This window comes from Astatotilapia calliptera, chromosome 15 (assembly GCF_900246225.1).
Source record: "Astatotilapia calliptera chromosome 15, fAstCal1.2, whole genome shotgun sequence".
Lineage (NCBI taxonomy): Eukaryota > Metazoa > Chordata > Actinopteri > Cichliformes > Cichlidae > Astatotilapia > Astatotilapia calliptera.
The window spans coordinates 39,817,634-39,831,751 of record NC_039316.1 but is presented as its reverse complement, the minus strand read 5'-3'; the positions used below and the strand labels follow the sequence as shown (position 1 = coordinate 39,831,751).

The 14,118-nt window shown below is 38.5% G+C and overlaps 1 protein-coding gene across 6 annotated transcripts; it reads left to right on the top strand.

Annotated features, from left to right (window-relative positions):
- Positions 1 to 1,674: 1,674 nt before the first annotated feature.
- LOC113006957 (uncharacterized) lies at positions 1,675 to 13,851 on the top strand. Of its 6 annotated transcripts, none has more exons than XM_026143234.1 (7): positions 1,675 to 1,800; positions 3,618 to 3,710; positions 4,589 to 7,449; positions 8,860 to 9,902; positions 11,232 to 11,387; positions 11,469 to 11,558; positions 12,529 to 13,851. In XM_026143234.1, the coding sequence occupies exons 4-7, from the start codon at positions 8,874 to 8,876 to the stop codon at positions 12,838 to 12,840; spliced, it is 1,587 nt and encodes a 528-aa protein (XP_025999019.1). In that variant the 5' UTR covers positions 1,675 to 1,800; positions 3,618 to 3,710; positions 4,589 to 7,449; positions 8,860 to 8,873; the 3' UTR covers positions 12,841 to 13,851. The 6 variants fall into 6 exon arrangements, with proteins under 6 accessions (XP_025999019.1, XP_025999022.1, XP_025999017.1 ...); XM_026143237.1 differs by having other exon boundaries at positions 3,618 to 4,657; positions 4,775 to 4,814; XM_026143232.1 differs by having other exon boundaries at positions 3,618 to 4,657; positions 4,775 to 7,449.
- The last annotated feature ends 267 nt before the right edge of the window (positions 13,852 to 14,118 follow it).

The following is a 14,118-nucleotide window of genomic DNA, read 5'->3' as shown; positions in this document are numbered from 1 at the left end:
CAAACAAACAAACAAACAAACAAACATTTGGTGTCTTAAATAGACAGAGAAAAGTAAGAAGTAAAAGTAAGACAATGTATGTCAATGTGTATGAGCAGGGCTGCTGATGACAGATGCCACACACTGCTTGAGACTTCAGACTGCTTGAGTGACACTCACAGATGCCTCAGTATTCTGCTCTGATGGAATAAGGAGAGTGCTGCTGACAGCACTGGGACTGCCTGCAGTATATTGCCACAGTGTCTTCAACAAAGCACAGTGTTGCACAGGCATTTGACGTATTTTAAATGTAAGCGATGATGTGTATTTCTTTCCAATGACTTTCTGACAACAATGAAGAATTTTAATTAATTAATTAATTTACACGTAGACATTGAGGGCTAGCAGGAGGGGCTATGCGCTTACCTGCTGCTCTCTGGCAGGTAGCTCCATGCCCTCCTGGGTTTTAAATGCACCTTAGAACATACATGCATCAACACTACATATGAGCGGGTGGAGGGAAGTTTGGAGTCTTCTCTCACCCCTGTTCTCTGCAGCCTGCTGGAGCGGGGGGGGGGGGGGGCTAGGAGGAGGAGTTGGCCGTCCGACTGGGGTCTGGAGTGTGGGGCCTCCCTGCTGCTGCGGAGTCGGGGCGGTCTGCCTCCCCCCACCGCAGGGAAAAGGGTAACACCACCTGGGTCTGGGTGCAGTTCCCCCCTCCAGGGGCAAAGGTACCTAGACCCGGTTCTTAGAGTACGCTTGGGGAGTGTGATTGTGTGTACAGCGTCTCTTTATGTCTGTCTCCACGTTGGTTGAGTGTGGAGTAAGTGCATATGAGAGCATGAGGGTGGGAATGGATGTTTGTATCTGTGTGTTCCTGTATGTCTGTGTCTATATGTCAGGTTGGGTATCAGACGCCACCTCTCTGGGGACATCTCGGGCCCTCTAAGGTATGGAGGCCTATCTCCCCCCACCACTTCCCCTGCCAGTGGCAGACTCCCTCAGACATCGGTGCGTTGGTGGTTCTTTGTGTCTGGGGATGGGCGTCCAGGTACAAACTGGCTCACTCCTTGGTGGCTGCTTGTCGGGGCCTGGAGCCTGGGGCTCGCTCGGGCCACTTCGGAGGTGGGGTGCTGTTAAGAAATATACTCTAAACACTTCTTCAGTAAAGACTCAGAGAAGAGAAACACACAGAACTTCTTGCTAGCAAGGGCAGCCTCCAGACTGAGAGACTCGCGCTGAGAAACTGCCCCAGTCTTTATTTATACTTCAGTGGGTGCGTGTGTGTGTATGTGTGTGTATGTGTTCCTGCTGATCAAAGGGTCATATAACATGAAAGCACAAAAGGTACATCCTTGGTCAGGAAGAGGGTAGTCTCCCCCTCACCCTAGATGGTTCGCCCTAGATAACACAGTGAAGAAGTCCAGTAGTTCATCTAAACAAAAGGCACTTAGACTAAAACTGACATAACTACGTTAATCCTACCGTAAAACAATAAGACAAGGTACAGCCTCTCTCATGCTCCTACACTGAAAAAAATGCAATAGGCTGGTTGTTGAATTTGCATATAAGGATTTCATATATCCAGCTTGAGTAATTTCAATTTCTCATCTCAACATAATTTAGTCTTTTCATTTTCACATATTCTTTAAGGATGTTGAGTGTATTAGACTAAATCATGTTGGAAAGAAACAAAGCAGTGATATTTTCTCCTGAAGCTCCACCCCCTGGAAATGTTCAGGAGGAAAAATTGCCTGCACCGTCCGCCATTTTGTCTCTCGCTTTGGAAACTGGAAACCGTCTGGAGTTCTTTTATTGAAGGTAAATAAGAATTTAAAGCTAAAACACCAGTGAGAAAGAGTGTAGACCCTTTAGTTATGTGGACTTTTACTGGTGTAATGTTATTTTTCTGGTATGTGGGTTGTTTATCAAAAACCATGAAAGGCCAACGTAAGGCTCCAGTTAGCTAATGGTAACCGAAATTATGTGATAAATGTGTGATAAATGTGATTAATAAATTAGTAATAATCAAATATAATGGGAAATAAGATTTATATATTTTTTCAGTCTAAATTTACTGAGTATTACAAAGTTGCATCAGTGTCTGTACTAAGTGGTGGTAACTGCAGTGGCTTAACCATTAACCCTTTACAGCCGATCGGAGCGGGCACGCTCTGTTTTGCGTAACTATTTTTAAATCCCAGTAGCACTGCAACCACGTAAGCTAGCGCAAAAAATTTTTTTGCATATGAAACCGGAGGAGTTGTACTTACAACTTATGCCATCAGCTTGTCCTCGGTCACGGTTTCCTTCCACATAAAGCTTTGCAAAAACTGCATAAAAAGCGCTTGCAGCAACAAAAACATAATATTCCAGAAACAGGCTTTACCGATCCAATCAGCTGGTCATAACACTTCCTACGTTGGAATAGACGTCAGCGCGAACTTTTGCATTTCTGCCATTACCTGCCCGAAACCGGAAGTGACGTCATTTTCGTGGAAATGTAGTCTTTTTTACTATCAGGGCCTCATGGCCTATACTCGTCTTTTTAAAAGTTATCTTTGACTTTATGACTTTCTGTGTCGTTTCTGGGATGCTTAGGACTCATATTGCACTGCTGGAAATAGTTTATTTTGATGCATATGCTGCTTTTTTGCAAATTTGCAGTATAATATTTATTTTCGTTTTTCCTGCAGTGTATAAAAATTGGTGCATTTCAAAAATAAAACTATGAAGACACTCAAAATAAATTTCCTGTGGTGGGAAACTATTTTGTGCAACTTTTTTGTATTTACAGTTTTGAGGGATACGCCTCTTAAATTTCTCTAACTACAAATATATGTTAAAAAAGCAAAAACGATTTTCAATTTTTTTGTAGTTTATTGCACTTTTTTGCAATTTATGTAATTACTATGCACTTAATGAATACATATTATTAAAATCTGGGCTATAATGGTTGTATTGATGTATAGCAACTTGAAATGCTCCCAAAAATGGCTCCACAGCATGTAAAAATATAATATAAGCTCTGGCGGACTTGGTTCTATGTTAGGTCTTAAAGGGTTAAACAAGCTAATAGGGCAGGGATACGACTGTCTTCTGCCACAAAATAAAGTAAATTCGTGCTCATGTAAGGTCATATTTATGGGATGTTTGCTTTTCTGTAGCTTTAGTTCAATTTATTCTTCTAAAATCTGTTTTTATTATTATTAATATGGCTGCTCTGTTGATAGTGTGTCAGCGGTGACATTACCAGCACATAGCCACAGCCGCTATAAACATGCTGATAGGATGATGTTGCTTCTGCAGCCAGCAGCGAGAACACTCAATACAGATTTAAGATTCAGTGTAACAGTTATCTAAATGTTGCGTGTCCTGTTTGTAAGCCCAGAAAATAAAATTAAATAAAATGACAACCTCTAGCTTCAAGCTAATGTAAGCTTCATGCTATTGTGAGGTTGTTAAATTTGCAAATATGCGCTTCACATATTCTACATGAATCATTTATATTTTTGATCTAAACATAATTCAGTCTCACGCTTTTCACTTGTTTTTAAAAGACTGTTCAGTCTTTTAAAATAAGTCAATTAAAATAATCGAAAATAGTTATGTTTTCTGTTGAAACCCCGCCCCTATAGGGTGTGTTCTGCGAGGGAAGATTGACCGTGGTGTCCGCCATTTCTTCTCTTCGTGGGAGGCGTACGTTTGGCGCAGAGCTCTACTTTGTCGAGGTAAATTAAACTTAAAACTAAATTTTCGAGAGGAAATGAAGATAAAATCTATCAGATGTGTGAATTTTTACCGAGGTAGTTTTTCGTATATACTTCTGTTGAGCAACATAATGGAAAATAAGAATTATTCCTCAAATTAAATGACGATAATGCTAGCTTAAGCTGCAGGGCAGTATTATGCGTGTTAACATCTTTTCCAACAAACTTGTGTGCATTTAGTTAACTGGTGTTAGTAAAAATGTTTTACAAAAAAAAAGAAAGGTATGAAGGGCCTGCAGTAGTCATTAGTGCCAGAGAAATTGTAAGTTTTTTGTATTTTCTGGGTCATTGTGACAATATAATTATTTGAAATGTATTGACTTTTTCTTTACAGATATTTGGTGCTTGTCCCTGCTGAGAGGCAGATTGTTGTCACTTCAGAGCAATTCGCTAGTGCTGTTCTGTAGTGGTATTAAAAGTTAATGTTGTAATAATATTTTGTTTGTTAGTGAAGATTTGCATATGTTATCTTACTTTTTGTAAATTTTATTTTGCAGAAAGATCAAATTAAATTATGTAACTAAGTATTACTGAAAGAGAATTTTGGTGGCAGGATACAGATGTGTAATATTCCAGTTATCAACATTGTACTTAGTTTTAAGTTTTTGGATTAGGTTTGGGTTGCCACATGGAATATTTTTTTTTCCAGATAAAGGTGCGTAGTAATTTACCATATATCTGTAATGCTTTAATCAGATGGAAAATTACTTTAATGTATAATTAATAACCATGATTAGTTTATTTTTAAAACACACATAGAACTATGTTGAACAGTTTGTCTACATCTTTAATAGATGCTAAATGTTTTTATAATTGATGCAAAATGTGATTTTTTCTAGATATCGTATTCTGCCTGTGAAACAAAATTTACCTCTGTCCTGAGTGTCCCTAAAGGCTCTGTAGGGGTGGTGAGTGTTTGAACTATAAATAGGGCAGTACTTAAGGGGTTTAAGTACATTTAAGTTCTACTAAATTGCATTGCAAATGTTAATGAATCTGTCTCTCTCCCTCTCCTCCTTCTCCAGTGAATGTGGCAGTGTAAAGGGTGCTCAGTATCAGTTAAAGGTAGATTGGAGCTACTTAATCATTACAATATCAAACATCCACACTTTGGACGTACTTCCCGTTATCCATGTACGTATTCAAAATGCCCATGCACATTTAAGACATGGAACGCCTTAATTGTACATCAAAGTAGAGTGCATTCTTCACAAGACAGTCAGACATTGAAAGAGTTATCTATATTTAGTTGTCACTTATGTTCCTGCAAGAACTTGGCAAATGAAAGGGAGTACTTTATTCATATCAACTCACATCTAAAGAAAAATGAAAATGTTTCTTGCATGTTTGTTGGTTGCAGTTTTCAGACTTGTATTTATGGAACCTTTAAATCTCACAAGAGTCGCAGACATACACCCCATAACCTTGCAGATTTTAAACCAGGTACTGTGAAGAAATCTACAGTAGCATCTCTGTCATCATTTCCTGATGAAAAGTGTGAGGAATTTGTTGAGGAGGATTCAAATTGTATATCGGTAGATTGCAGTGATCAAGATGAAGCCCTGCCAAATGCAATAGAGCAGCAGCTTGCAGCGGCCTTACTGAAGTTGGAGTGTTTAGTACATGTGCCAGGTACAGCTATTGATGAATTTTTACAAGAACTTTATCATTTAAAAAGCGCTGCATCAGTCCCAGTATCTAGAGACTTCATAACTGACATCTTTAGCCGTCACCATCTTCAAGTTGAAGACTCTGTAGTTGAAGAAATCCTTGCAGCAGTTTGTTTATCTGACCCTCTTCAAAACGCAATAGGAAAAGGAGGCCCTCTTAGCACCACATATCAACGTAAACAATTTTACAGGGAAACGTTTGGTGTTGTGGAACCAGTTACCTACATACTTGATCAAAAAAAGAAGCGCACCTTTCAGTATGTCCCACTGTTACAATCATTACAGCAACTTTTAAATAGAAAAGCAATTCTTGATAAGGTACTTGAAAGTCATAGAGGAAAGGACGAAACTGAAGTTGACCCATCTTATGAGTACAGGTCTGTTAAAGATGGTTATCATTTCAAAAACAACTGTTTCTTGAATGCTGATGAGTTGCGTATATCACTTTGTTTGTATGTAGATGATTTTGAGACCTGCAATCCCCTAGGGATGTCTCGAAAGAAGCACAAGCTTTTTGGTGTTTATTGGATACTAGCAAACCTGCCCCCAGGCTGTCACTCTGCTTTATCATCTATTTATCTTGCTGTGCTTTGTAAAAGTGATGATGTTAGAGCATATGGTTATGACAAAGTTTTGGAACCTCTTGTGGAAGATCTTAAAAGTTTGGAGGACCATGGTGTGTATATTGCTTTGTTAGGGTACTTTGCATAGCATTGTGGCTGATAATTTGGGAGCACACAGCATTGCTGGCTTTGTTGAAAATTTTTTTGGTGATTACTTCTGTCAGTTTTGCACAGCAAAACGTTGTGATAGTAATTCTCACAGTGTTGCTTCAGGTTTTTTTGGCCTCCGAACTAAAGCAGTTCATGCAGAACATGTTAAAAAAGCCTCTGAGAACAGCACACAGTACTTGGGGGTTAAACAAGATTGTGTTTTTGCAAAACGATTGTCACATTTTCATGTAGTCTCTGGTTTTCCCCCTGACATTGCTCATGACTTATTTGAGGGTATTGTGCCAGTAGAGGTGGCTCATTGCTTAGCATCACTGATATCCAAGAAGATTTTTACAATAGATGAGCTAAATAAAGCTATATTGTCATTCCCCTATAAATGGTCAGACAAAACAAACAAGCCACATGTTGTGCCACAGAGACTCTTGCGTCTGAAAACAATTGGAGGCAATGCCCATGAAAACTGGAATTTGCTGAGGTTGCTCCCATTTTTAATAGGACATCGTGTGCCAGAAAATGAGCCAGCATGGGTTGTATTAATGGTTTTAAAAGATATTGTTGAGTTAGTTGTTGCCCTTGTACATACTGATGAGTCCATCTCATATCTTGAAAGCAAAATAGTTGAACACAGACAAAGGTACCAAGAGCTGTTTTCCTGTGTCAGACTTCTACCAAAGCATCACTTTCTTGAGCACTATCCTCAGATGATAAGGTACTTTGGCCCTCTTTCAGCAGTATGGACAATGCGATTTGAAGCCAAACATCGTTTTTTTAAGCAAATTGTCAAACACACCAGTTGCTATAAAAATGTACCTTTGACTTTGGCTTCAAAACATCAGCTGATGATTTCTTTCCACATCAGCTCACCGTCATATGGTAAATGCAACCTAGATGCACATCATGCGTCCCCAGTTCCAGTTGATCTACTGAAAGAGGACGTTTGTCAAGCTATTAGGTCAAAACACCCTGGTACATGTGAAGTATATCTGGCCAAAAACGTGTCAGTTATTGGCATAACCTACAGTGAAGGGATGATAGTTACTCATGGTTCAACATCCGGATTACCAGAGTTTGCCGAAATTATTCAGATGTGTGTTATTAATGAGAACCTGTTTCTCATTGTCAAAGTGTTGTGTGGGTGGTACAATGAACACTACAGAGCCTTTGAATTAAGTATGTCCCCTTCAAGAGAAATCAAGCTTCTAGCACTGAGTGAACTCTGTGACACTTATCCGTTGGCTGATTACATGATTGGCCCAATCCGAATGGTGACCTTAAAAAGACATATCATCATAAAAGGTTGGTTAATTAGGAGTTTTGATTAGTTTGCAGTTTTGTTCTTACTTGACTGCACTTTTTGTTTTTGTTTGGACATAGGGCTACAAGACAGATAATGTGCAGTGCTTAACACATTTGTTTGACCACCCAGTGTAAGGTTTAATGTAGATCTGCCCTATATTAACAGTATTGGTAATTACCAAAATTATTACCACAGCCAAGGAAGTGATGTCTTCAAGGTCAACTTAAGGATTTATTGGTGGAAAATTCACAAAAAGTCTTTTAACTTAGAAACTGATTATTACAAGTGTAGTTTTTATTGTAAACATAGATTGTATCATTTAACTTTTTAAAAAAAAATATTATGTCACTTTCGACCTCTGACCTCTCCTTCAAGCTCAACAGATTTTTCTAAAGGTCAAAGTGACAGTAATGTTATATAGAGCTATTTAAAACTATGTTTCTTACTGCCATTGGTTATATTTACAAAATATAGTCATACAGGGATTCTAAATATCAAATTTCTTTGGCTCTCTGATCTCTTCTAGAGTGAGCTGGCTTGGCGGAGGTTTGCACTCTATGTGCTTCCTCTGTTTATGTTTCTGTAATGGTCAAAGTATATTTGTCTTATTTCTAGTCAAAAAAGATCATCAGTGCATCTTGAAACTGGAGAATTTTCACTTGTTCACTTGGCAGATTTTTAAAATTTATTTCAAGCAAAAATAACTTGTATTAGGTGAAAATTCTTCAGTTTTAAGATGCACTGTCTAAAAACAAGTTACTATATCTCACTGAAATGTAACTCTGTAGCTGAATGTGTATTATTTTAGGTGTGATGAGATTATTTTGACTAGAAAAAAGACAAATATACTTGGTAAGATTTTGAGCTTTTGCTGTGAAATTTCAGTTAAGTATCAATCCTGAACAGAAAAATAGATTTTAGTGGTGGATTGTGCTTGATTAATTTCTGATTTCTCAGAGAAGTCTAGTATGCCAGCTCACATTTGCGTATAAAAAGATGACTTCAGTTTTAAACTCCTCACTCCTGTTCTTAATGTTAAAATGTTGGTAATGCACTGAAAAGGAAAAGGACTTCTAAACTTTTAATTCTAAAATATTTCGTTTTTCTTTCTTTTTTTTTGGGGGGGGGGGGGGGGGGGGGGGGGGGGGGGGGGGGGGGCTTGTGGTGTAATAAGTTTGTTAAACACTGGATATGCAGACATAATGTTTATTTTTTGGGGGGGCTACTTTTGATTTTTCTCTTTTTTCCAATTTAAATTGTTAATTTTCTTGTGGGCAGCTTATCAATCTTTTAATTATCTGTTATGTAGTTTTTAAGTTTGAGATTTAATTATTCAGACGTGTTTTTGTGATTGATCATTTCACTTTTTTTTTTTTAAAGTATAGTGTTCTTTTACATCTGTTTCGCAGATTAAGGATATACAATGGCCCCGGCAATTCTCAAAGTGATTTTGGGAGACAAAAGCAGTCAGAGGCTGACTTTTCACTGTGGACTTCCAGGATCCGTTATTGAACTTATTGAAGAAGTGCAAAGACAGTGTGGCCTCAATAATAGCAACTTCCGGCTTCAGTTCATGGATCCACTATTTGGGAATGAGTTCATGAACCTTACTTCAATGGATGAAATACAAGATAGGGGAACAATCAGAATGACTTCCCTGGCTGAAGGCTTAACTACACAGTCTGCTGAGGCTGATGAAGCTGATGCTTCATGCAGTTTTGGTCTGGATGATTCCACCTCCCGGTCCAGTGGATGTGTTGATACAGACATACTCTCATCACCAGAATCTGAGGCATCCTGCTCATCAACCTCTAGGGCATTGTGGCCAAGGGTTTTCTGTGTTCCTGAGTTTTCCTTTGATGCAGAGCTAAAACTTGAGCGAGGCAATGCAGCATACAAAGAAAAGGGCACATTGCTTACTCCAGATCCTAAACTGAAGTCGCAAATTCTTGAAGGCCTCATTCAAGAAATTGTCAGATACAAAGTTTATGTCACTGATAAAGACTTTAACACAGTTGGTGAGGCCCTCATCTCAAAACATCCTTGTCTCACTGAGAGGGGCTCCCTCACAGGATATGCTGGATGGAAAGCTAGCTTAAAGAATAAACTGGCAAGTTACCGCACTCAATTAAGAAAGTTAGGATGCCCTGAGGTGGTTATGAACTCTGTGACACAGAAATCAGGGGGCAAATCAAGTGCTGCTTTTGCCGTTAAAAGACCACGGCGGTCTGAAGTAAACTATTGTCCCACCTATCCGGTTGGAGAATCTGAAGATAGCCTTGAGACTGTGAGAGTGGAGCTTCTTTTAGATGTGAAGAAGACAAACAACCGGGAGGTGGTGAGAATGAAAATGGAGAAAACATTTGCATATAGGAGACATGAAGTAGTTTGTGACACACCCATGATCAGCGACTTCCAGGCAAGATGGCCAGCACTCTTTGAAGTGAGCGAGGTATGTAATTTGTGAATTCTTTTGTGAAGATCATTGTGTTTTAATGGTATCCTGTAATAGAACATTGACAACATTTACGTTGTCTGCCAGGTTTGTGGAAAATGTCAGAAGTCATTTAGAATTGTAAAGATTTTTTGTTATTGATTATAGCACCTGAAGCATACACTGTATATAAAAGATAGAAATGGTTTCTAGGTCTGCTGACTTTATCTTTGACCTCAGTAAACATGGTTTATGGTTCCTGAGTGTTTGTAGTCTAAGTTGCTAGTTTCACTGCCCGGCTTGGACAGTCTCGGTCGTTGTGTCCTTGGGCAAGACACTTCACCCGTTGCCTACTGGTGGTGGTCAGAGGGCCCGGTGGCGCCAGTGTCCGGCAGCCTCGCCTCTGTCAGTGCGCCCCAGGGTGGCTGTGGCTACAATGTAGCTGCCATCACCAGTGTGTGAATGTGTGTGTGAATGGGTGGATGACTGGATATGTAAAGCGCTTTGGGGTCCTTAGGGACTAGTAAAGCGCTATATAAATACAGGCCATTTACCATTATGACATGGTGTTCATTGTACCCATTAATATGGAAAAGGACAGTGGACTAGTGTATGCTCATTGGCTAACGATTTTTGATTAACTAATGAGGGTACAGTGTCTCTTGATTCCATAGGCAGATCTACACTGTGCTAATGACGTGCTATTTAAAAGAAAGCTGGAAGGGCAACTGTGGAAACGCACAGCTTAAGACTTCAAATTAGAAATTAACAAGTGGTGACATCATTCTCTTTTTATATACAATCAGTTGTTATAAGCCACTTCTAACGCGAGCAGTTGTGTAACTTTTTTCCTCTGGAAGCCTATCGAAATTAAGCTCTACTGATGGAGGGTTGTCAATCTGTGTGGCCTGTGACATTGTTCTTGTTGTAGGCTTTAGCTCAGGAGGTAGAGCAGGCCATCTACTGATCAGAAGCTTAGTGGTTTGATCCCTGGCTCCTCAAGTCTGCATGCCAAGTATCCTTCGGCTACAAGAGATACTAACCCCAATTGCTCTCTGATGCGTTCATCGGAGTATGAATGGTAGTTAGGAAGCACTAAAAAACTTAGAAAACAGTGTTTGTGTGAATTGATGTGATTGGATGAATGCGGCATGTTGTATACAGCGCTTTGAGTACTCCGGGAGAGTAGAAAAGCACTATATAAAAATCAGTCCATTTCACCACAAAAGTGAGTGGGATGCATAGCTAAAAATTAGTAATATGAGAAAAGATATAAGTTTTTGTAAATGTGACCTTGTTACATTTGAGTTCGTGACTGTATTTTTATGTGTCAACTTCTCTTTTTAGATAAATGCAGAGTTTAGGCGGATTACCACCATGCCACTGCAGTCCCGATTTCTCTCGCAAATTGATGTGCTATCGGACAAATTTATAAAGGTGTTTAAAAAGCGAGGAGGACACATAGGAAGAAGACTGCAGAATATTCTGGAACCCATGGCCCAGGTAAGAAAGAATTTTAATTTGTGTCTACAGTTTAGAGAAAATAATAATTTTAACAAAACGCTGCTTGTCACCCTTTGCCAGGATGATGTTGATCTTGTGCGTGAATGTATTATCAAGGGGCTCTGCGTGTACCTCAACGAAGACCCCAGCAATTTAATGACAGAACATGTGGTAAGTGTTATTATAGAAGGTCATTTTTATTGAAAATAAATGTGGTTGCTTCATGAACTAAACCCCCCCTCCCAAAACTTAAAAATCTAAAATCTCTTACCCCTTGGCTGAAAAAGGCTTTTATTGCCACAATGACGCGTGGACAACTGAACAACAAAGTCATGTCGGATTGTCAAATTCATCCCATTGGTGCAGCTACTAAAAAGATTTTGAATCTCAGTGACATTGACCTCTCGGATTTTGAAAATGATCTAAGATTTTCAAAATTGTGCCACAGGTGTATCTGCTGGTGACTGGGGGATACCACTGGCGGCCCCCAGTTTGTATGTCTTTTTTTTATTCTAAAATGAATAGACATATCTGAAAAGGATTAGACTATATTTAGCTATGAAACCTTGTTTTATATACATGCTGACATGCCACAATTTCACTTTTTAATGGACATATCTAATAAATATTGGGGCCACCTTATTTATTAGACAAAATACTGTATGGCCTGGAAGTGTTTATAAAAAAAATATTTATGAAATACTTGGATCCAGCTAACGTCTTTGTTTTGGATCATAGTTTAGCACAGTTCAGATGTTAGTATCTCACGGTTATTGCAAAAACCAAACTAAATCAACAAGCTTGTTTTGTGTCATTCACTTTGTAAAAAATACTGCTTTATTCAGCGTCCTTTTTAAACCATGGCAAAATGTAGTTATCTACTAATAAATGGGTTGAATGTCACCTTAACCAAGAAAGAGATACAGAGAATTGTCTATATGGGTTAGAGAAGATATTATGTTTAGGTGTTTTACCTTTTTTTTTCTTCTACATGCATTAGGACCACGTGTTCTCTGAACACCTCTTCAGAGAATGAAGAGGTGTTCATAGTTGAACACTTCTTCATTCTCTGACAGTATTCTGCTTCTTTGCAATGACCAGTGTTCTGTTGAATTTAATTTTGGGAATGTGTATTTTCCAGGCCACAGATGAAGGAGTTATCCAACAATCTATTGAGGAAACAACAATGGGAATCTATATCATCAAGTCAAGAGATGCCAGTGACAGCCCTGAGGACATTGGGATAGTCCTGGAAGGCCAGAGAGTCTTGCAGGATTTGGACAACTGTGCCCTAGCAGCTGCCATGCTATTTGGATTAATGTACACTTTGAACCTGACCTACCCACCAGAACTGAAGTATACCTTCGAGGTATTCCAGAAACTGCTTATGGAGCTCGAAGGGAACAGCCTTTCAAAGAAGGTACAGGTTCTCAAGAACAGACTGTACGAGTGAACAGTTATGACATGGAAACAATATGTCTACCTCTCTGAATATGTTCCATTGATTCTTTTTTGCCAACACTGGTAAAATTACAGTATATAGCGAAACTGATTTTTCTCACAATTTTATAGGTTTTTACTGGTAGGAGCAACTTTCACTTTTAACTTTGGGGCCATCATTACTATAGCATTCAATGTTCATTTTTCAAGCCATACTCTTTTGAGGAATAGTTTGTACTCTAGTGTTTTTTTTCTTGTTTTCTTGGTTTGTTTGTATTTCTCATCACATTGAGGCTGAGTGTGCCACACTTTCTGCTTCTGCACAAATTTTCAATCAAGGTGTATTGCCACTGACATAACTCAGTCCCATTCAATTGTAAAATGATCGTTGCATCATTGCCGTCACCAAAGTCATTTTGAAGCTGGTAACTGCTCTCAGGTAAAAAGCCTGAAGTAATTGAAGCAGCTGTTTAGAAGGCATACAATTTTTAAGTTCATTGGACATGGTTACAGTAATTTTGGTTATGTTGTGATGTCCAACCACTGTTTTGTTTTGTTTGTTAGTATAAGTTATTGTGATGTTTCACTTATAGAAGGAAGCCAAAACGAATCACATTTTAGGGCTCTTGATTTTGTGTTTGTGGGTGAAAATGTTATTTTCAAGCTTTTCTTCGTCATATTTTAATATTTGCATTCCTGTTGCCATAGTGCCTTACGGCTCTTACATTTAAAAAAAAAATTTAAAAAATTACCCGAGGAATTCTCACCTTTTACCTTTGGGCCAGTATTCCTAGAAAATTCAGCGTTAACATTTTCATAGGCCCTAGAATGTTGAATTAAGATCCAGAAGTTGTTTGTGTTTGGTACATTTTGGAAGAGATGCATTCAGATGACTCAAGTATAATCTTGAACTGCTGTTACGACTTCCAATTGTATACTGTTTTGAAAAATACAGGTCATTGTTAAAAAATGTTTTGCTTGTTGGTTTGATTGAAAGCAAAATATACAGTACATACAGTGTGTGTGTGTGTGTGTGTGTGTGTGTGTGTGTGTGTGTACATATATGTGTATATAGCATAAAATTATCTTGTCAATCTAACACATGGTAGTCAAATACAATTAACATAAAGGAACTCTTTACATTTTACATAACCAGTTAATGTCTGATAAACAAGTAGTTTCTATAAATATTTGACATGAATGAAAAGGATACAAACAACATGAAAAAATCATGTTCATGTTACAAAAAATTTGTGTGCAGTTATAACATGGAAAAAATAAGGTTGACAAA

What these genes read in the sequence shown, in the direction of transcription:
- LOC113006957 (XM_026143234.1), top strand. Translation starts at nt 8,874, where the DNA reads ATGGCCCCGGCAATTCTCAAAGTGATTTTGGGAGACAAAAGCAGTCAG. An exon ending in CACTCTTTGAAGTGAGCGAG is followed by an intron (nt 9,903 to 11,231) that starts GTATGTAATTTG and finishes TTCTCTTTTTAG; the next exon opens with ATAAATGCAGAGTTTAGGCG. An exon ending in ATTTAATGACAGAACATGTG is followed by an intron (nt 11,559 to 12,528) that starts GTAAGTGTTATT and finishes TGTATTTTCCAG; the next exon opens with GCCACAGATGAAGGAGTTAT.